The 23373-nt window shown below is 39.4% G+C and overlaps 2 protein-coding genes across 2 annotated transcripts; both read right to left on the bottom strand.

Annotated features, from left to right (window-relative positions):
• Positions 1-14506: 14506 nt before the first annotated feature.
• On the bottom strand, positions 14507-16797 carry LOC104451469 (ankyrin repeat-containing protein At5g02620). The gene is made up of 3 exons (XM_018875314.2): positions 16077-16797; positions 15298-15827; positions 14507-15205 (listed from the first exon to the last, which is right to left on the bottom strand). The coding sequence occupies exons 1-3, from the start codon at positions 16675-16677 to the stop codon at positions 14579-14581; spliced, it is 1758 nt and encodes a 585-aa protein (XP_018730859.2). The 5' UTR covers positions 16678-16797; the 3' UTR covers positions 14507-14578.
• Positions 16798-20572: 3775 nt separating this feature from the next.
• On the bottom strand, positions 20573-22907 carry LOC104451468 (ankyrin repeat-containing protein At5g02620-like). The gene is made up of 3 exons (XM_039315353.1): positions 22154-22907; positions 21380-21909; positions 20573-21286 (listed from the first exon to the last, which is right to left on the bottom strand). Exons 1-3 carry the CDS (start codon positions 22752-22754, stop codon positions 20660-20662), a joined length of 1758 nt encoding a protein of 585 aa, XP_039171287.1. The 5' UTR covers positions 22755-22907; the 3' UTR covers positions 20573-20659.
• Positions 22908-23373: the final 466 nt, after the last annotated feature.

Raw genomic sequence — 23373 nt, 5'->3', positions numbered from 1 at the left:
GGCAAACCTTTACGACCATGGAACGTGAGAGCAAGACGAACAGCTCCATAATGGACATGAGTATATCCCTGTTGAGCCCATTGTCTGGGGAATTCTGGAGGAATCTGAAGAGTAACAAAGTATTCCTTTTCAGTGGCCGGAATAGGATGTTGGTCGAATTTGGAGGACTGGACGTACTCCTTTACTTGCTTTGGGCTTTGATGGATTAGCTGACGGATGGAGCGGATTGGTGAAAATGAAGAGGTTGGTTTTGCAAAAGCAGAATAAGGATTCATGAGGGGAAGGTGGGTTTCGGAGATCTTGGTTTCATCGCTAAGAGAGACTTCATAGAGATAGTCTATCTTTGAAGCATTAGAAACACGGAATTCTGGAGGTGTAGAAGATGAAGTTGAAGGTGCTAGAGTAACAGATGCTTCGTGAATCTCTGGAATATATTCTCATAACCGCTATCATGTGGAGAGTGTACAACTGCATGTCATGTATTCTGCCCAAAGGTGATTATATGATTATGCGTGTAACTCTCTAGATGTGTACTTGTACGTCAAGTTACACCGTACTCACATGATGCTAATTATATACATTGCTTGTTTTTCAGTCACATTTTCTGTAATTAATAACTCCAATATTATTAAGATTTTTACTGCTTCAAATTTTAAGTTGTAGACATATGATTTGTTGCTTTAAAAAAAAAACAATTGAATTTGATTACTGTTCATGAAGCGTTCCATTCTGGAACCCTTGAAAAGAGGTTTGCCTACGGACTGCACTGCTATAAAATTATGGAAATCTTAGTTGCTTGAAATTATGTCTTGTCTGATATTGAAATTAGGACACATCTGCAAAGATTGTGTTTAAATCCTAATGACATATACATCTCGTATATGGTTAAAATGTTGTTTTCAGAAGTTTTCTATTTAAGGAAAATGACCGAGATAAAGAATAAAACAATTACAATTAGTCTTAAAAGGTTGTCAAGCTTAACAGTGGCTATAAGTATTTTGGCAAGTATGACAATACGAAATAGCTTAAAGGGTCATTTGTCAAATACTTGGTAGATTCTAGGGTGGTAATTTAATTACTATACCTGAAAATCATAACAAAGAAATTTGGCCGAAAGGCATCAATGCACCATATTAAACATGGTGATGAGTATGATTAGAAAGACTAATTTATCTGGTTTTTTGTGGGCTGATATTATGAAAGCAACTTTTCACATACAAAATGTGTCTCTTATCAAAATTGTTTCATAAACTTATTTTGAGTTATAGATTTGACATAAATTACTTGAATCATATGAAATTTAGAGGTGTCATGTAAAAGTGAGGTTATCTAGTCCAATATTAAGTGCGTTGGAATTCAGATCCACTTGAAATTATTTTGTATCTTATCTAGATTGTTAAAGGAGTATTGATTTTATGACCCTAAAAAGGTATAAGAATTATGGAATCACATACTATAAAGTTTCTACAGTTCAACGTAATTGTAGAGGATAGCTACTCTCAGACTATTAAGGATAATAGTGTGATGGAAGATCACTGTGTCTTTGTCTTTGCCTATACAGACAATTGTGGTACAGACAATTGTAGAATCTCCTATACCATAAACTAAACTTGTTGAGGTTCAAGGTATTATTCTTGATATAGTTATGATGAATTTTTTTTTTCAAACCTCTCGAGTATAAAATGAAGTGGTGGTAACTTTATTAAGGAGATTTGTTAGAGAAAGACGATCAGTTATTCCATTAGACTATATAGTCTATTTGTGAGAGGAAAACTATAATATTCACTACATGGTTGATTTAGCGACATAAATAAATGTTGTTTCTTATTTTCAATTAAGTATGTGATTAGATGCCATAAAAGGCGATATGCAATCTATGAAACATGTTTGGAAACTTACTGACTTGTTTAAAGATCACAAGTTTATTAGTTGCAAATTGGCGTACAAAACTAAAAGAATTTCAAAGAAAGATTGTGGAATTTAAAGCCAAATTGATAACTAAAGTTTTCACTCTGAAAGATGGGTGGATTGTTTATAGTGAAGAAATAACTATTTCTTTAAAAGATTCTTTCAGAGTGAATGCGACATTAATAGTTTATTTATTTATTTATTTATATATGAAGTTACGCTAAATAGATACAAAATATATATTGTGCAATTGGAGAATTTTGCAATAAATGTTTCGAGTAAATTGTGTGTAGACTGAAAAGTCTTATTTATAGTTTTGGGAAAAAGCTACCAAAAACCCCAAACTTTGCTCCAAGTGACAGATTTACCCCGAACTTTATTTTGTGACGTGAAAAACCCTGAAGTTTGCTAATTGTGACACATTTACCCCATTAAGGGTATTTTCGTCTTATTTGTTCTGTTTTTTCTTTTTCTTTTTTATTTTTTATTTTTTTCTTCCTCTCTCTTCCCTCCGCCGGCCATGGTGGAGCCGGCGGAGGGAAGCCGGCGTCCGGCAAGGGTCGCCCTCGCTTGGGCTGGCTAGAGCCGCCCTCGCCGGCGTCGAGCGAGGATGCCCTCGCCAGATCTGGCGAGGGAGGCCCTCGCCTGACGCCAACGAGGGCCGCCCTCGCCTACATCGGGCGAGGAGTGCCCTCACCGGCGTCGGGCGAGGGTGCCCTCGCCAAATCGGGCGAGGGGTGCTCTCACGGCGTCGGCGAGGAGGCCCTCGTCGGGCGACGACGAGGCCCTCACCAGCCGGGCGAGGATGCGCCCGAGCCCGACCCGGCCTCGCTGCGTTGGGCGAGGGGTGCCCTCGCCGGCGTCCCCCTCGCCCGACGCGCGGGGCGGCCCTGACGCCGACGGGGCCGGCCTCGCTGCGTCGGGCAGGGTGCCCTCGCCGGCATCCCCCTCGCCCGACACGGGGAGGGCGGCCCTCGCCGGACGCCGGCTTCCCTCCGCCGGCTCCACCATGGCCGGTGGAGGGAAGGAAGAAGAAGAAGAAAAAAAAGAAAAAAAAAAGGAAAAAAAATTTTAAAAATAAAAAGACCAAAACGCCCTTATGATTTGGGGTAAATGTGTCACACAAATGAAAGATTAGGATTTTTTGTGTCACAAATAAAATTTTGGGGTAAATGTATCACAGTAAGCAAATTTCAGGGTTTTTAATGTCACAAAATAAAGTTCGGGGTAAATCTGTCACTCGGAGCAAAGTTTGGGGTTTTTTTGTTGCTTTTTCCCTATAGTTTTAAGCAAGTTTCTAGAAAATATTATTAAATTTTCATAGTGTCATTATTTTTTGTTCAATTGTGAACAAAGTAATTCAATATACTGCAAGGTGAGTGTGAGGAAATTTATTTTTTCTCATACTCTATGTACATGATTTTTGTTTACAAGTAGTGAGCTTGAGACATCTTTTACACTAAGGTCTGTAAGAATTGTTCTTGTCATATATATTGGATTTTATATTAGATTTTCTTGGAGGACATTTTTTGATCGTATTTTGGAAATATTCAATATACATCATTGTAAGCCAGGAATTGCTCCTGTTGTTAAGGGTGATTGACTGAATCTATCACATTGTCCTTATTTAGATATTGAGAAAATCTAATTAAAGTGAGTACCTTGTGTCAGTGCACTTAAAAGTATAATGTATGCTTGAATTTGCACTAGACTAAATGTTGTCTTTGTGACGGGACTTCTAGGCAGATATCGATCAAATCCAGGACATGATCACTAGGTTGCTGTCAAGAAGGTTTTAAGGTACTTAAAGAAGACAAGAGATTATATGCTAAGTTATAGACATGTTCAATTCTTGCAGTTAGTAGAATATTTAGATGTAAACTTTGCTGGTTGTTCTGATGACATGCAATCAATAACGGAATACATATTTATGTTAGTAGTAAGTGCAGTAAATATAGTTTTATGTCATATTATACTATGTAAGCAGTATTAGTAATATTCTTTTAAGTTGTTACTTGGGCTTTTAGGCTCTAGAACCTCATAAAGGAGTTAATCGTTTTAACTTTATGAATAGATCCATACGGTTGTATTGAGATAATAAATTTGTAGTATTATTTATTTACTACAGAGGTCTCAAAGGGTCTAAATATATGGTGGTCAAATTTTTTGACTAAAAGCAAACGGTACAGAAATGTGACGTTTTAATATAATATATTTTCATAGATGATGTGATTGCAGATCCACTAACTAAAGGCCTACGCCCGTATGTATTTGAGTAACATATCATTAACATGGGCCTATGAGCATCATGAGATGCTATTGTTTAGTGGGAGCTATTTTGGCTTTACTCTTATAAAGGTTTTATCTGTGTTCGTTACACTTTGTAACGGTTTGATATGTATCAACTTTTGCATTCAATAAAATATTTTTGAATGTATTGTTATTATGTTAAATACATATTGATAAAGTCTCAAGGGATTGTATAAACCTTTAGTGAAGGCTAGGAGCATCCGAGCATCTGGTTATTAGCCTTGTACATAAAGAAATGTTAACCATAAGAACAAGACATATGTGGGTTCATTGGAACCATAAAGCATTCTCTAGTGTCACAAGTTTTTGTGACACCTTAGGTAAGAGAATGGTGACTGACAAATGTGATCTCTCTATGAGAGATGTTATTCATTTGACACACTACCATATTGAATCCATATCAATAAAGTTGAAAACATTCGTGACCATGGAAGGCTTTGTGTGTATACATGCAGTTACCGCTATGATTCGGTGTTTAAGACTTTATGGGATAGGATTGACTATTAAGAACTATCTCTGGACCAAATGTGCACACATACAGTACGATTTCAATTAATATAGTCCAAGTGGGAGAATGTAAAAGTTTTCCTAATGTAGACTAAATTAATTAATATTGTAATTTACTGTTTTTACGGTTACCGTAAAACAGGGTTGGTCTAAAGTGAGATAGAAGGTTTCTTAATTAGTCTAATATGGGCTGGCTAGTGTGGGCCGAGTTGAGTCTGGCCCGTAATGAGGGGGACTGGCTAGAAACTCTATAAATAGTGCTTAAGTCTCTCCTCTAACCCAAAATTCTCACCTATATCATCACCTAAGGAGCGTTTACCTAACGCTACACATGAGAGGGCCGCCTCATTGAGCCAGTGATACGGAGGGTAATAGAGGAGAATGACTTGATGCGTGGATCCCATTTATATGTGGGTAATCCATTTTCTGCTTCCGCTTTATGTTCGATGGATCCAGGTGCGTTAATCTTTCTACTTAATTATGCATGTTCTTGTTCTAGTTATGGAGATCTTGGGGTTGCGCAATTTGCGTCTAACATGACCATCTTTGTGTTCGTGACTTTCTTTTAACGTTAGTATGTTACAAAAGAAAACCACTTGTCCAAAGAAAATCTGATAGACCACATTTTTTTCTCTTTTTTTGTCATACAACATCATTTGTACTCTATACGATTGTTAATACTTTGAGATAGAGTATTGCTAGCAAGACATTGCCGTTAGACTGGGTTTCCACCAGAGCTATGTCGATCACAAAGTTTCATTTAAAAATGAACTGGCTACTTAGAAGTTTATAGGTTGTTTAATTAAAACATAAAACAATTCATTCAGAAGAAGATGAAAATTGAAAACAATTATTTGTTTTGCTAGCTACTCTCAAAACAAATAAGCATGCTTTCCAACCTCTCAGCCAAGGAGCCCAACGTCAACGCCCCCCAAATGACTTCGATGTCGTGTTGGACGCGTTTGGTGGGCTGGGATTGGGACGACAAAGGTTCGGTCATGTCCTGAACTTGGAGCAGAGACACTCCCATCACATTGGAGTCAGCATGGCGTCGGCTTCAACTGAATGAAGTAGTGTATCAAGTGAGATAGATGAACATTCAAGGTCAAATGTTGAGACTTTTACGTCCAAAAGTGGAAAAAAAACAAGGTGAATTGGCGACTAAGTTCATCGTGCTGGAAACGCTAGTTGACGTTGATTTTAGAAAATTCTCAAAATCTCAACTAAATGTTCCACCAGTGAGAGGCATACGAAGACTGGAGATTAACTACCGTAGGTGATCGGAAAATTTGGTTAGAATCAGCCCTGACATTTTACAGCAAAGATGTCGTAAACCAAGAATTTTATTACAAGCAAATCATTGTCTTAGTGTACATCATTACTTGCTCCAGAGGCTGCGGACCTAAGATTGACTTGGGTGATTAGACTGAAACTTAAAAGGAATCGTCAATTATACTAAGTAGTATTATTCATAAATGCGGTAGTTGCAATTGCAATTGATAGACAGTCATAATACTTGTCGGGCTAGTATGGAATAGCTAAAAAAGTTCTAAAAGAATAGCCAGATCATAGTAACCCAGCAAGAAGCATGACACTATTGAGCCGTGCTGGCCCATGGGTCATGCCAAGCTTGTTCCATTTTGCTAGGGTAAATTTCTTTTATTTTATTGTTAGTAAAATATTTAAGTAAAGTATTTAACTAACCGTAACTTTCCTTCGTACTTTGTAAAGTTTTACACTCTATGTGCTTACTCACCGTAACTTTTATCAATTAAATGTAGGTTTGTTCATCTTTATGTTCCTTTTAACATTAGTATGTTACGATAAAACACCAGTTTTTCAAAGCAAATCTAACAGACCATATCTCTTTCGTTTTTTTGTCATGCAACATCCTTTGTACTTTGTAAGATTGTCATCACTTAGACATAGAGTATTGCTGGCAAGATGTTGTCGTTAGACCAAGTTTCCAATGGTGCTACGTTGATCACAAAGTTTCATTTAAAGAAGAATTGGCTACTGAAAATTTATAGGTTGTTTTATTAAAACATAAAATGATTCGTTGAGAAGAAAATGAAAATTAAAAACCATTATTTGTTTTCTAGTCTTGAATCGCAATCTTCATCCTGTTTCTCTCTTTAAACAACTTTGCAGTATGATCTTTTTTTTTTTCTTTTCAATCTACCTTGTTTGTTAAAACGTTATAATCCGGATAAAATAAAAATATTCAAATTGTGTAACGTTTAAGTCTTGATAAATGTCGCAATATCTATGTCTCATCAAGTAAAACGAAAAACTCATGGCACTCATTTGGTTACAATAGAGTTAAGTAATAATCTAAATAAAAAAACTCACATTTTATAAAGTGTTGCACTTATGACATAACATTGGAAATTCTTTATATACTATCATATTTGTAATTTTAAAAAATTCATATTTTCTAGTACTTTATAATATGTTGCACTCGATTCCCATGAAAGGTCATCAATACTGGCGCAACGTTGCAAAATTAAAGGAAAATATATTTTATGACATCACGTGCACTTGATTATGATCAAATGTAATAATTCTTTATAGAACGTTGTAAAACAAAGGAAAATATAATTTACTATATTTTGTACTTGATCACATCCTCATGTTGTAAATTTTTTCAAATTTTGATTTTTTTTATGAGCTACGATGACCGAATTTAAGTGGAAAATGTTCTAATAATTTCATTTGGTTGGTGAACTAACGGGAAAATTACCAAAAAAAAAAAAATCTTAAATTTATTACTATTTTTGTCAATTCAATCCTATTTTTTTTTTTTTTTGTCAATTGAGTACTAAATCTTTTCATATTTTTTCTAATTGAATCCATCTAGCTAATTTTGATTGGAATTTACTAATGTGAATATCGTTCGTCCTACGTGGCACGACTGACATTAAATGGACATTTTTAATATTTATTTCTTTTATTTTCTTTACTTTTATTTTCTTTGGAGTGAGAGCCAACAACCCTGGTGGGGGTGAGGGCCGTGACGCCCTTGCCTAGTACTGGTGGCCCTTACTCCAAAAACTAAGTAAAAAAGTAAGGAAAAGGAAACAATCAGTTTATTATTTAAAAATATTTATGTTTATACTAGTTGTGCCATGTTAAATGCTAGCATTTATGCCAGTAATTTTCTGTCAAAATTGACTAAATAAACTCAATTGCCAACTAAGTTGATAAAAGTACAATAAATTTTTGACTTTTTTGATAATTAACTACAATCACCATGTCTCAAAGGAATGAGAGTCCCTGTATGAAAAAGAGAAAAGGACCTAGCAAAAAAAAATAAAAATAAAAATAAAGAGAGGTAAGGAATGGAAAGCCAATTAAAAAGGATAAAGAAAAACAGGAATGTAATTTTGGAAGAGGGATTCTTGGTTTAGAGAAAGTCGGACAAACTTGGGAAATCGTACGGTGCAGACTAGGCAGCTTCTCCTTTTCCTTTGAGATATTACGTAAGAATGACGAAATTGCCAATAATTTATTCTTTGACGTAGGGTACAAAGTCCTGTTTTGTTTTGTGGGACATATGACCCATAATTAAAGAACCCCAAAAAATTTGCTAACTCCAAGAAAAGGAATGTCATGCGCATTAACTATGCTCCATAATCAACCTCCTGGACCGAATTAATAGTTGAGACTGAAACTTGTTTATGGTTTATATTAGACTTTATCCAACTCGACAGCAGGCCTAACAATTCTTTTCTAAGTCCGACCATGGTTTAGAATTATTAGATTTTCCGCCTAACAACTCTTGGCATTTAGTTGTTGATCTTTCCTTGCAATTAATGAGTAATGTGGTGACCTGTATGGCAGTATCTAATGTGAATTCAAGCCTATGACTTGATGACTTTTAAACATGCTCGGGAAGTCATTGCCACGTTTAAAACGTTGGGATGGTTTGGAGAGTCAAATCTCACTGTTTTTCTAAATTTCTGCAGACAATGACATCTCGAGTTTAGACACTATACCAGCAAATCGACGTAGTTTTTACTTTGAACAGAAGTGTTAAGGTATCAAGTGAAATTGAAGTAAGGGTCAAGATCAATCATTTGACTATATTTGTGTTTGATCATAACTCATCAGACTGTTATATGTCCAAAACTTGAGGGATGAATTCATTTTGTTGGATGATGGCTCTGAGATCTTTTGGAAACAGCTCCAGGTATCACAAAATTAGTATAAGCATATAAGTAAACAATGCCACAGTGTTGTTGGCCTAAAAAAGAAAAAAAGGGAAAATTTGAGCTATGTTTTCTTGCAACTTTCACTGAATCTACTAGGGGAAAAGTTGTTGGGAATATCTGCAACATAACATTGCTGGAGAATATTATATATCTGCTATGTGGGAATTAATGTTACACTTGAGCCTTCTAAGAGGGGAAATCATGGAGAGGCATCTCTCAGAGAAGGAAAAAATCTGGGCCAGTCTGAAGAGAAACAAGCAGGTGTTAACATGGAAGACACTGCCAACTATGTTAGCCATGGTGTGGATATATGTTTGGTCAGGTAACACAGCCACGAGACCTGTATTGAATGACATAGCAGTTGACTGCAGTGCGACTACTGTCAGCACAGCTGCAGTCACGTAGCAATGCACGTAAGGCCTCTTGCCGAAAGTAGCACCCCAGGGTATGATGAAAGAGGCCATTGTAGAGCAGGTCATTGTGATAGTGTCGGAGATGATGAACTGCTTGAGATAACCACTCGACCGGAGAAGGGCCACTCCTTGGCCTGGGCCACGGTTATTGTTATAACCACCAGGCATTGTGAAAGCTGCTGCAAATGTCACGGTTGTGATGAGTGTGGCGACCATCAGTAAGGCCTGACAATTTTGCTTGTAAGTTTGTTCTAAATTCCAGACACCATCTTTTTGTTCATTAATACAGGGGAAGAATCCTCCACCACGATTCCAAAGATGTGGAAGGCGCAGTTGTCGCCAATTCAGTGTCGCGACCCGCAAGCAAAATGAAGACAACTTAGATTTCAAATCATGGTCTAAAAATTTAATAAATTTTCAATGAATTAGGGCCTGCAATAGTATTCCTAGCGAGGGAATAATACGTGGTTCCTTGGTTAGCTCCTCTATGTCGAAGGCGGTTTCCCCTTTTGTGTTATGGGCTGTATGATCAACTCTTGCATCCCGCAATAGGTAAGCTGCGATCCAACTTCTCCTTTCCATGATAGTTAGATGCAAAGGAGTATTGTCGTTGTGATCAGGCTGATTTAGTAGGCCCTCAAGCTCGACGGTTTCCAGGATGCATCTGACAACATTTGTTCTCCCACTTAGCACTGCAACATGAAGAATGTTTTGTCCCTTTAGGTCTACCAATTCTCCAGCATCTGGGCATTGCCGAAAAATCTCTTTTATAACCTTGGCATGGCCATTACTGGCTGCTGCATGAAGTGACGAAAAACCATCTATGTCCATTGCATATGCACTCGAGATATCGACTCTAACAATTGCCGGACCAATTTGTGGCATCCGGAAAAAGCTACATAGAAGAGAGGGGTCCTGCCATGGTGGTCAGCTTCTTTGATCAGCTCCGGCTTTGCTCTTCACTATACCTATGATGCATGAAGAAAATATTCTTTAAAGCACACAGACCTAGGAAGTATTGGACCTGAGCAATATCTAATGGAAGTTGATTCATACTTTTTTTTTTTTTTTATGGTGACCCAGGAACCCGCGCACGGCCGGCAGCCGGGGTTAAACCCTGGGGAGGAAATGCAGGACCACCATCCACGCACCATGGATAAGATCACCACGCAGCACTTCAGCCCCCTGCTTCGCAGGAGCTTTGAAACCGGGATCTCCGCGTTGGAGTCCAGCAGCCCTACCATCCACGCTGCCAAGATGGGTGGTAAAGTTGATTCATACTTTGTATAAGCATATATGCCAAATTTTCCATCAGTAGGTATCTGGACTCTGTTGCTTACATCAGATTGCTGGATAATTGAACTTGGTACAAGGACGTAGCATTTTGGTTAATATTTCTAAGCATGATATCTTGCAAGTCAAGGAATAGAGAATTACCAGAATGCCCCACGCTCGCAGTAGCATGCAAAGCCGTCTGGCCATCTGACCCGCTGTGAGCAAATAAAGGTCATGATGTCAGGATCCAATTTACGATCTCTTCCATGCCCCCTCCACCGCTAGCAGCCATGTACAATGGGGGTTCTCCTGCACTATTTTCGTAAAGTACAAGGTGAGAATCCGCTTTTATTAACAACCTAACCACGTGCGAGTGACCGTTTCTGATTGCCTTGTGCAGGGCCTTGTTGTTCCTTCTATTTCCCAGTCTCAGCATCTTGAAACTGGGGTCGGGGCCGCTTTCAATGTCTAGCTGGGAAGGAGAGGTTAATGTGATCTTTGTGACTGGAAACTTCACGACAGAAAGATGGCCGGCCCTTGAAATTAATCAACATTAATTAAAATAATTACAAAGAATTAAGCAAATTACGATTAATCAAATAAATCACAATTAATTAGACAAATCATGATTAATTAAACTAAACTCAATTAATTAATTAATCTAGCAACGATTAATTAATATAATCGTAATTACTTAGATTAATCACACTTAAATTTAATCTAAACCATCTTGAATTGAAATTAAGGCTAAATTAAAATTAACTAATACTAACCGCCATTAACATTAAACTAATTTACCCCATAAACATAATTAACACCCTAATCCACGATTAGGAAGTTAACTCACAGGTTTTTGGCGATGGCGAGCTTGTGGTGACAGCGGCACGACGGCGTCAAGAACGTGATGCTCTCGGCTTGAACAGAGGCTCCGGCGGCAGCAGCGCCAACTCAAGCTCATGGCTTGAGCTTGGGTGTTCGGTGGTGGTAGTTCGAGTGGATGGCGGCTTACGGCGACATCGATGGCACCAAGGGTGCCAGTGGTGGTGATGGTGGTGGCAATGGTGGTGGCGCATATGGTTCAAGAAACGGGCGGCTCGAGCGGTGGTGACTTGGGAGTGGACAGTGGAGATGGTGGTTCGGTGGTGGTGAGAGATGGCGATGGTGAGTGATGGTGGAGGTGGCAGTGAAAATGGTGGGTGAGGGAGGGGGGCGGCAAATGGAAGTGAAGAAAAGATGAAGAAGAAGGGATATGAAGAAGAAAAGGAGTAAGGAAAAGATGGAGGGGAAGGGGAAATGGGCTGGTCAACAAAAGAGAGGGCGTGAGGGAGAAGAGAAAAGAGAGGGAGGGAGGGAGACACAGAAAGAATTAAAAAAGAAAAGGATTTTCCCTTCAAAAACCCATCACTTCTCCCACTAAATACTCCCCAAAATCCTCCTAACCAAGCCTTATGTCCCCAAAATGTCTTATTATATCCATTTTCCTTTAAAATAAAAATCTTAGCCCATAAGTCACCATTTTGCCATTGGATCCGAATTTTCCATTTTTCCGGTCTCCACTTTTTCGTCCTATGATTTCTTTTCTAAAAATTTCGAACTTGCCGATAATTTGACGGATGATGAGGCGACATCCAATAATTTAATCTTGAAACCCTCAAAAGTTCAATACTCGAAATCGAATTAAATTTCATGATTGAAAATCGATTGGACACGATTTTAATATGACCTCATCTATTGATTGGCTTTTAAGGATTTTCACGTTGTTGACCCATGGTCGATAATTTTCGATCTACGTTTGCGCTTTTTCGAATCGTGGGAGACTCTCGGTTGTTATGTGATCGCGAGGGTTCAAGTACGCATCTTGTGTATAATATCCATAGAAAATCGGTTTATTGTCGTTCAACGTGAATATCGTAATAGTGTGGAATCACTTGTGAGCCGACTACGTACTTCCATCGAATCAATTTATATCCATTCGCTAATTGACTTATAATAGTGTAGTATTAACCCTTGTCGATCCTTATGGTCGAGCGGTCGATTTCTGATTGAATTCTCTCGTCTTTCACATTTTAACCCTTTACAGCCTCACCCAATAGATTAATTAACTCATGCGTGACAAGTTCAGAGTAAAGTAATTATAAGCGTATCGACGAAATAACCATTTCATATATTTCAAAATAGGGACCAATTTTTAGGATATCACATTGCCGCTTGCCCGATCGGCAACAAGCTAGGGCTCAAGGCTCACCCGGTCAATGACAAGCCAAGCTAGCATTGAGCTCGAGGGCTTAGCTTACTGCTCGTCATCCTGAGCCTCGCTAGATTGGCGAGCGTGAGCCTCGAGCTCACCTTTGGCCAGTCACCAGCCGTCGCCATGGCTGGCGACAGGTTGAAGCAGAAGAAGAAGAAGACAAAAAGAAAGAAAAAGAAAAAATAATTTAAATTTTGATTATTCAAAAAATATAAGAATATAACAACTATTTAAAAGAGTGCATAGAGGAAAAGATTTTCCTTATCGAATAGCGGAACATATTTTCTGCTTCACTTTCAAGTTTAAGCTAAACATCAAAAAATAATTATATTTTCCAAGAAAATGGCTTCTTGGAAAATATTTTCCAAAAACGTCATATTTTTCACAAAATGAATGGAGCCAAAATTCAACACTCAAACGATCATTATTTACAACTTTTAGAAGATGTTGTTTATGGGTTATATGTTGACTGAGCATGCCGACGAGCCACTTAAGATTTCAGAATTAATAAAATATGGACATGTCGGATTTCCAGCTACCCAGATTGGAGTTGACACTTAAGTATTTATTTTTTTATAGTAGCATTTAAGTGATCTGAAAAATAAAACATTTGACAATAAAGTGAGAATTGTACACAACTTTTGACACTTCTAATGTCTTTTCCTCATGCGGATTGACCATGCTCCATAATCAACCTCATCGGCCTAATTAATGATTCTGAGTGAAACTTGTATATGGGGTCTAACCAACTCAACAACTCCATGATTTAGAATTATTAGATTTTCCCCCATTCATACTTTAGGCCTGGGGTATAGCATCTTATGAGGATCATAATTCGGTCTAGCTTAGACTCGTGCGGAAAGTCCAATACCATATACCAGGCCAGCCCAAACCTTCGGTAGTCTAGTACTTTTGTCGTTGTTTATGGTCAGACAAGTTCCCCAAAGAACTACGCCAGATGGCTTTGATCTCCAGTATATAGAAAGCAAAATTCAAAGAGGATTTGCACCTCAAACTTTAATCCAAAAGCTTCCATTAAATGCCGGTATCTTTCAATAAGATGTGTTCTAGTAAAATGATATTCACAAGATGCTATGTCCAAGTCGGACTTGTTGCTAAAAAATTCTTGGCATTTATCTATTGATTTTCCCTTGCATTTAATGAATAATGTGAGGACTTGAACTGTTAGTATCTAATGTGAATATGAGGGCATGACTCAATGACTTTTGAAACACATTTGGGAAGTCAATGCCAAGTTTAATACGTTGGGATGGATTGGAGAGCCAAATCTCAGTGTGTTTCTAAATTTCCACAGACAATGACATTGATTCTAGAGTCTAGACAAGCAAACAAGCGCGGTTTTACTTTGAATAGAAGTGTCGAGGTATCAAGTGAAAGTGATGTGAGAGTCAAGGTCCATCTTTCGAATGTGTTAGTGTTTTAATCATAATTTATCAGACTGTTTTTGTCAAAAAAATTTAGAGATGAAGTCATTCTATCGGACGGTGACCCTGAGGTCTTCTGGAAACAGCTGCAGGTATCATGGAATTAGTAAAAGCATATAAGTAAACAATGCTGGGGTGTTGATGGCCTAGAAAAAAAAAAAAAAAAAAAAACTGAGTGATGTTTTCTTGCAGATTTCACTAAATACACAAGGGGAAAAGTTGTCAGTAATTTCTCCAATATAACATTGCTAAAGAATATTATATATTTGCTATGTGGGAATTGATGATACGCTTGAGCCTTTTGAGGTGGGAAATCAAGGAGTGGCAGATCTCAGGGAAGGAAAAAATCTGGGCCAGTTTGAAGAGAAACAAGCAGGTGTTAAGATCGAAGGCACAGCTAACTATGTAAGCCATGGTGTGGACATATGTTTGGTCAGGTAACACAGCCACAAGACCCGTATTGAATGACATAGCAGTTGATTGCAGCGCGACGGTTGTCAGCACAGCTGCAATCACGTAGCAATGCCTGTATGGTCTCTTGCCAAAAGCAGCACCCCAGAGTATGATGGAAGAGGCCATTATAGAGCAGGTCATCGCGATAGTGTTGGAGATGATAAACTGCTTGAGATAACCACTTGACCGGAGAAGGGCCACTCCTTGGCCTGGGCCGGGGTTATTGTTATAACCACCGGGCATTGTGAAAGCTGCGGCAAATGTCACAGTTGTGATGAGTGTGGCGACCATCAGTAAGGTCTGACAATTTTGCTTGTAAGTCTGTTCTGAATTCCAGACACCATCTTTTTGTTCACTAGTACAGGGGAAAAATCCTCCCCGGAGATTCCAAAGATGTGGGAGGCGTAGTTGTCGCCAATTCAGCGTCGCGACCTGCAAGCAAAATGAAGACAACTTAGATTTCGAATCATGGTCTAGAGATTTAATAAATTTCAATGAATTAGGACCTGCAATAGTATTCCTACCGAGGGAATAACATGTGGTTCCTTCGTTAGCTCCTCTATGTCAAAGGCGGTTTCCCCTTTAGTGTTCCGGGCTGTATGATCAACTCTTGCATCCCGCAACAGGTAAGCTGCGATCCAACTTCTCCTTTCCATGATAGTCAGATGCAAAGGAGTATTGCCGTTGTGATCAGGCTGATTTAGTAGGCCCTCGAGCTCAACGGTTTCCAATATGCATCTGACAACATTTGCTCTCCCACTTAGCACTGAAACATGAAGAATGTTTTGTCCCTTTAGGTCTGCCAATTCTCCAGCATCTGGGCATTGCCAAACAATCTCTTTTATAACCTTGGCATGGCCATTACTTGCTTCCGCATGAAGTGACGAAAAACCATCTATGTCCACTGCATATGCACTTGAGATATTGAGCTCTAACAATTGCCGGACCAATTTGTGGTATCCGGAAAAAGCTGCATAGAAGAGAGGGGTCCTGCCATGGTGGTCAGCTTCTTTGATCAGCTCCGGCTTTGCTCTTAGGAGGGTTTTCACTATATCTGCGATACATGAACAAAATATTCGTTAAAGCACACAGACCTAGGAAGTATTGGAACTGAGCAATATCTAAGGGAAGTTGAAAAGATTCATACTTTGTATAAGCATATATGCCAAATTGTCCATCAGTAGGTATCTGGACTCTGTTGCTTACATCAGATTGCACGATAATTGAACTTGGTACAAGAACTTAGCATCTTTGTTAATACTTCTAAGCATGATATCTTGCAGGTCAAGGATTAGAGAGTTACCAGAATGCCCCGTGCTCACAGTAGCATGCAACGCCGTCTGGCCATCTGATCCGCCGTGAGCAGATAAAGGGCATGATGTCAGGATCCAATTTACGATCTCTTCCATGCCCCCTCTAGCAGCCAGGTACAATGGGGATTCTCCTGCACTATTTTCGTAAAGTACAAGGTGAGAATCTGCTTTTATTAACAACCTAACAACATCCGAGTGACCGTTTCTGATCGCCTCATGCAGGGCCGTGTTGTTCCTTCTATTTCCCAGTCTCAGCATCTCGAAATTGCGGTCACAGCCGCTTTCAATGTCTAGCTGGGAAGGGGACGTCGATGTGATCTCTGTGACTAGAAACTTCACAACAGAAAGATGGCCGGTCCCTGAAGCTACATGCAGAGGAGTGTCTCCCTCGGAATTAGGCTGCATGAGAAGGGACTTGCATCGACTATAGATCTCTGCGAAAACCGGTCTTTGTCCGAATCTAGCAGCAACATGGAGGGCCGTGTTTCCTTGAGGAGTGCACCTCTGGAGTACGCTTGGGTCTCTATCGAGAAGCCCCTTGAGGGAGTGAATGTCCCCAGTGCTAGCATAGCCGTACAGCTTCGGATCCATCTTCTTGGGGGAGGAATAAACTTTACGTCGCTCCAATTGTATAGATGGTAATAACGGTTTCCGGAAATGGGAGTAATTGGACTGAAAACGTCGAACCTGAAGAGTAAGTTTGCTTTCCAACCCCTCAGCCAAAAGGCCTTGGCAATTAAATTGCTGATAATGCCTTTAAAGTTTGCCTTGAAAAAAAAAAACACCATTGGCGACTGAAGTGCCCAGCGTCAATGCCCCCAGACGACTTCAATGTCGAGTGGGACACGTTTGGCTGGCTCAGATTGGGACATCATTGGTTCAGTTGTGTCCTAAGCTTTGGAGCAGATACATTCCCGTCACATCGGAGCCATCATCGCTTCAACTAAATGGAGCAGCGTATCGAGTCAGATTGGCGAATATTCAAGGTCACATTTGCCAACTTTTACGTCCAGAAGTCTAAAATCATGGTCAACCACGATGAAGGTCATCGTGCCGGATACGCTAATTGGCGTTGATTTTAGAAATTTCTAAAAATCATGAGTATATTTTTCACCTAAAAAGAGGCATGCAAAGACTTGAGATTAACCGTTGTAAATGATCGGAAAATTTGACTAGAATTAGCCCTGACGTTTTAGGGCGAAGATGTCGCCAATCAGGAACTCGAGTATGAACAAATCATTATTTGTGGGGGTGTGGAATCCAAATACACCCTTGAATCCTTGGACCTAAGATTGACTTTGGTGATTAGATCGAAACTTAAAAGGAACCATCAATTATATTAAGTAAAATTGTTCGTCGCTGCGGTAGTTGCAATTGCAGTTGATTAATCAGGATATTATGAAACAACCAAAAAAGCTTCTAAAGAAATAACCAGGCCATAGTGGCCCAACAAGAAGCACAATACTATTGAATCATGCCAGCCCAAGGGTCATGCCAAGCTTGGCCCAATTAGTAAAGGGTAATATTTTTTTTCTTATTGTTAGTAAAGTATTCAAGTAACTGTAAATTTTCTTTGCAGTTTGTGAAGTTTTACAATCTATGTGCTGGTAATTTTTCTTACTCACCGTAACTTTTCTCAGTTAAATGTAGGTTTGACCATCTTTGTGTTCGTGACTTTCTTTTAACGTTAGTATGTTACAAAAGAAAACCACTTGTCTAAAGAAAATCTGATAGACCACATTTTTTTCTTTTTTGTCATACAACATCATTTGTACTCTATACGATTGTTAATAATTTGAGATAGAGTATTGCTAGCAAGACATTGCCGTTAGACTGGGTTTCCACCAGAGCTATGTCGATCACAAAGTTTCATTTAAAAAAGAACTGGCTACTTAGAAGTTTATAGGTTGTTTAATTAAAACATAAAACAATTCATTCAGAAGAAGATGAAAATTAAAAACCATTATTTGTTTTGCTAGCTACTCTCAAAACAAATAAGCATGCTTTCCAACCTCTCAGCCAAGGAGCCCAACGTCAACGCCCCCCAAATGACTTCGATGTCGTGTTGGACACGTTTGGTGGGCTGGGATTGGGACGACAAAGGTTCGGTCATGTCCTGAACCTAGAGCAGAGACACTCCCATCACATTGGAGTCAGCATGGCGTCGGCTTCAACTGAATGAACCAGTGTATCAAGTGAGATTGATGAACATTCAAGGTCAAATGTTGAGACTTTTACGTCCAAAAGTGGAAAAAAAACAAGGTGAATTGGCGACTAAGTTCATCGTGCTGGAAACGCTAGTTGACGTTGATTTTAGAAAATTCTCAAAATCTCAACTAAATGTTCCACCAGTGAGAGGCATACGAAGACTGGAGATTAACTACCGTAGGTGATACGGAAAATTTGGTTAGAATCAGCCCTGACATTTTACGGCAAAGATGTCGTAAACCAAGAATTTTATTACAAGCAAATCATTGTCTTAGCGTACATCATTACTTGCTCCAGAGGCTGCGGACCTAAGATTACTTGGGTGATTAGACTGAAACTTAAAAAGGAATCGTCAATTATACTAAGTAGTATTATTTATAAATGCGGTAGTTGCAATTGCAATTGATAGACAGTCATAATACTTGTCGGGCTAGTATGGAATAGCTAAAAAAGTTCTAAAAGAATAGCCAGATCATAGTAACCCGGCAAGAAGCATGACACTATTGAACCGTGCTGGCCCATGGGTCATGCCAAGCTTGTTCCATTTTGCTAGGGTAAATTTCTTTTATTTTATTGTTAGTAAAGTATTTAACTAACCGTAACTTTCCTTGCACTTTCGTACTTTGTAAAGTTTTACACTCTATGTGCTTACTCACCGTAACTTTTATCAATTCAATGTAGGTTTGTTCATCTTTATGTTCGTAACTTCCTTTTAGCATTAGTATGTTATGATAAAACACTAGTTTTTCAAAGCAAATCTAACAGGCCACATCTCTTTCGCTTTTTAGTAATGCAACATCCTTTGTACTCTGTAAGATTGTCATCACTTTGACATAGAGTATTGCTGGCAAGATGTTGTCGTTAGACCGAGTTTCCAATGGTGCTACGTTGATCACAAAGTTTTTCAATTTTTTTTCTTTCATTTTCTTTATTTTTATTTCTTTGGAGCGAGAGCCGACAACCTTGGCGGGGCTGAGGGCCGCTATGCCCTCGCCTAGTACTAGTGGCCCTTACTCCAAAAACCAAGTAAAAAAGTAAGGAAAAGGAAAAAATTAGTTTATTATTTAAAAATATTTATGTTAGTACTTGTTGTGCCACATTAAATGCCGGCATTTATGCCAGCAATTTTCCATCAAAATTAGTTAGATAAACTCAATTGCCAACTAAGTTGACAAAAGTACAATGAATTTTATGACTTTTTGATAATTAACTACAGTCACCATGTCTCAAATGGAATGAGAGGTTCTATATGAAAAAGAGAAAAGGACCTGTCAAAAAAAAATTAAAAATAAAGAGAGGTAAGGAATGGAAAGCCAATTAAAAAAGAGAAAGGAAAACAGGAATGTAATTTTGGAAGAGGGATTCTTGGTTTAGAAAAGTCGGACAAAATTGGGAAATCGTATGGTGCAGACTAGGCAGCATCTCCTTTTCCTTTGAGATATGACGTAAGAATGACCAAATTGCCAAAAATTCATTCTTTGACGTAAGGTATAAAGTCCTGTTTTGTTCTTTGGGACATATGATCCATAATTAAAGAACCCCAAAAAATTTTGCTAACTCCAAGAAAAGGAATATCACGTGCATTAACCATGCTCCATGATCAACCTCCTGGACCGAATTAATAGTTGAGATTGAAACTTGTTTATGGTTTATATTAGACTATATCCAAATCGACAGTAGGCCTAATAATATTTTTATAAGTCCGACCATGATTTAGAATTATTAGATTTTCCTTGCAACAACTCTCGGCATTTAGCCTTTACCAAAAAAAAAAAAAAAAAACCCTTGGCATTTAGCTATTCATCTTTCCTTGCAGTTAATGAGTAATGTGGGGATCTGCACGGCAGTATCTAATGTGAATTCAAGCCTATGACTCGATGACTTTTAAACACGTTCAGAAAGTCAATGCCAAGTTTAAAGCATTGGGATGGTTTCAAGAGTCAGATCTCAGTGTTTTTAATACTAAATTTCCACAGACAGTGACATCTCGAGTTTAGACTTTATACCAGTAAATCAGCGCATTTTTTACTTTGACCAGAAGTGTTAAGGTATCAAGTGAAATTGATGTAAGGGTCAAGGTCAATCATTTGACTGTATTCGTGTTTGATCATAACTCATCGGACTGCTATATGCCCAAAATTTAAGGGATGGATTCATTTTGTTGGATGATGGCTCTGAGATCTTCTGGAAACAGCTCCAGGTATCACAAAATTAGTATAAGCATATAAGTAAACAATGCCGCAGTGTTGTTGGCCTAAAAAAGAAAAAAAGGGAAAAATTGAGCTATGTTTTGTTGCAACTTTCACTAAATCTACTAGGGGAAAAGTTGTCGGTAATTTCTCCGACATGACAATGCTGGAGAATATTATATATTTGCTATGTGGGAATTGATGATACACTTGAGCTTTCTAAGACGGGAAATCATGGAGAGGCATATCTCAGAGAAGGAAAAAATCTGGGCCAGTCTGAAGAGAAACAAGCAGGTGTTAACATGGAAGACACCGCTAACTATGGTAGCCATGGTGCGGATATATGTTTGGTCAGGTAACACAGCCACGAGACCCGTAGTGAATGACATAGCAGTTGACTGCAGCGCGATGAATGTCAGCACAGCTGCAGTCACGTAACAATGCACGTAAGGTCTCTTGCCGAAAGCAGCACCCCAGAGTATGATGGAAGAGGCGATTATAGAGCAGGTCATTGCGATAGTGTCGGAGATGATGAACTGCCTGAGATAACCACTCGACCGGAGAAGGGCCACTCCTTGGCCTGGGCCAGGGTTATTGTTATAACCACCGGGCATCGTGAAAGCCGCTGCAAATGTCACGGTTGTGATGAGTGTGGCGACCATCAGTAAGGTCTGACAATTTTGCTTGTAGGTTTGTTCTGAATTCCAGACACCATCTTTTTGTTCATTTGTACAGGGGAAAAATCCCCCACCACGATTCCGAAGATGTGGGAGGCGCAGTTGTTGCCAATTCAGCGACGCGACCTGCAAGCAAAATGAAGACAACTTAGATTTCGAATCATGGTCTAAAAATTTAATAAATTGTCAATGAATTAAGGCCTGCAATAGTATTCCTACCGAGCGAATAACACGTGGTTCCTTGGTTAGCTCCTCTATGTCGAAGGCAGTTTCCCCCTTTGCATTCCGGGCTGTTTGATCAACTCTTGCATCCCACAATAGGTAAGCCGCGATCCAACTTCTCCTTTCCATGATAGTCAGATGCAAAGGAGTATTGCCGTTGTGATCAGGTTGATTTATTAGGCCCTCGAGCTCGATGGTTTCCAATATGCACCTGACAACATTTGCTCTCCCGCTTAGGACTGCAACATGAAGAATGTTTTGGCCCTCTAGGTCTACCAATTCTCCAGCATCTGGGCTTTGCCGTATAATCTCTTTTATAACCTTGGCATGACCATTTCTTGCGGCTGCATGAAGTGATGAAAGACCATCTCTGTCCACTAAATGTGCGCTCGAGATATCGAGCTCCAGTAATTGCTGGACCAATTTGTGGCATCCAGAAAAAGCTGCATAGTAAAGAGGGGTCCTGCCATGGTGGTCAGCTTCTTTGATCAGCTCTGGCTTTGACCTTAGGAGGGTTTTCACTATACCTGTGATGCATGAACAAGATATTCTTTAAAGCACACAGAACTAGCAAGTATTGGGACTGAGCAATCTTATGGAGTTTGAAAATATTCATACTCTGCATAAGCATATGCCAAATTTTATATCAGTAGATATCAGGACTCTGTTGCTACATCAGATTACACGATAGTTGAACTCGGCACAAGAACTTTGCATCTCTGTTAATACTTTGGAGCATGATATCTCGCAGGTCAAGGAATAGAGAGTTACCAGGATGTCTCGCACTCACAGCAGCGTGCAAAGCCGTCTGGCCATCTGATCCGCCATCAGCAGATAAAGGACATGATGTCAAAATCCAATCTGCAATCTCTTTCATGCCCCCTCTAGCAGCCAAGTACAATGGGGATTCTCCCAAACTATTTTCATAAAGTACAAGGTGAGAATCGGCCTTTATCAACAACCTAGCCACTTGTGAGTTACCGTTTCTAATTGCTTCATGCAGGGCTGTGTTGTTCCTGCTGTTTCCCCATCTTAGCATCTCGAATCCGCGGTTGAAGCCGCTTTCAATGTCTAGCTGAGAAGGAGAGACGGATGTGATCTCTGTGACTAGAAACTTCACAACAGAAAGATGGCCAGCCCTTGAAGCTACATGCAGAGGAGTGTCTCCCTCGGAATTTGGCTGCGTGAGAAGAGACTTGCATCGACTATAGATCTCTGCCAAAACTGGCGTTTTTCCAGATCTGGCAGCAACATGGAGAGCCGTGTTTCCTTGAGGAGTGTGCATCAGGAGCATGCTCGGATCTCTATCGAGAATCTCCTTGAGGGAGTGAATATCACCGGAGTTTGCATATCGGTACAGCCTTGGATCCATTTTCTTGGGAAAGGAATAAACTTATGTTGCTCCAATTGTACAGATAATGATGATGACGGTTTTCCGAAATGGAAATGATTCGACTGAAAGCTTCCAAGTTGGAGAATAAGTAAGCTTTCCAACCCCTCAGCCAAAAAGCCTTGGTAGTTGACTGTTAATAATGCCTCTCAATTTGTCTTGTGAATTCCTTCAGTGCCTGAATATGCCCGATGTCATTGTCCCCGAACGACTTCCAAACACATGCTAGAAAAGTCGAAGTCGAGTTGAACACGCTGGTTGGCTCTCGCATCATAGTCGAGTCAGAGCAGAGGCACTTCAATCATAGCCAGCATCCGAATTCAGGTCAAATGTTCCAACTTTCACATTTTCAAAAGCTGAAAGGGAAGGCACAAAAGGTATGAAGGCCATCATGCTGGATGTGCGAGTTGACGTTGATTTTGAAAAATTTTGACTGGATTTTTCGCCAACGAAGCATGAGATTATGAAATTTGACTAGAATCAGCCATGATGTGTCATGGTGGAGATGCCGTAATTGAGGGACACAAATATGGGCACACTATGGTCTGTGGGGCTCCATACGTGCTATCTGGGGTGGGAAATCAAAATGTGCTCTCGATTC

The sequence above is a fragment of the Eucalyptus grandis genome, chromosome 6 (assembly GCF_016545825.1).
Source record: "Eucalyptus grandis isolate ANBG69807.140 chromosome 6, ASM1654582v1, whole genome shotgun sequence".
NCBI lineage: Eukaryota > Viridiplantae > Streptophyta > Magnoliopsida > Myrtales > Myrtaceae > Eucalyptus > Eucalyptus grandis.
The sequence above is the reverse complement of the archived record's forward strand: the minus strand, read 5'-3'. Positions and strand labels throughout refer to the sequence as shown.

Coding starts and splice junctions, on each gene's coding strand:
- LOC104451468 (XM_039315353.1), bottom strand. CDS start 22,754: ATGGATCCAAGGCTGTACCGATATGCAAACTCCGGTGATATTCACTCC. Junction 21,910..22,153: donor TGTGAGTGCGAGACATCCTG/GTAACTCTCTAT, acceptor CATGCATCACAG/GTATAGTGAAAACCCTCCTA. Junction 21,287..21,379: donor AACCACGTGTTATTCGCTCG/GTAGGAATACTA, acceptor TTTTGCTTGCAG/GTCGCGTCGCTGAATTGGCA.
- LOC104451469 (XM_018875314.2), bottom strand. CDS start 16,677: ATGGATCCGAAGCTGTACGGCTATGCTAGCACTGGGGACATTCACTCC. Junction 15,828..16,076: donor TGTGAGCACGGGGCATTCTG/GTAACTCTCTAA, acceptor CATGTATCGCAG/ATATAGTGAAAACCCTCCTA. Junction 15,206..15,297: donor AACCACATGTTATTCCCTCG/GTAGGAATACTA, acceptor TTTTGCTTGCAG/GTCGCGACGCTGAATTGGCG.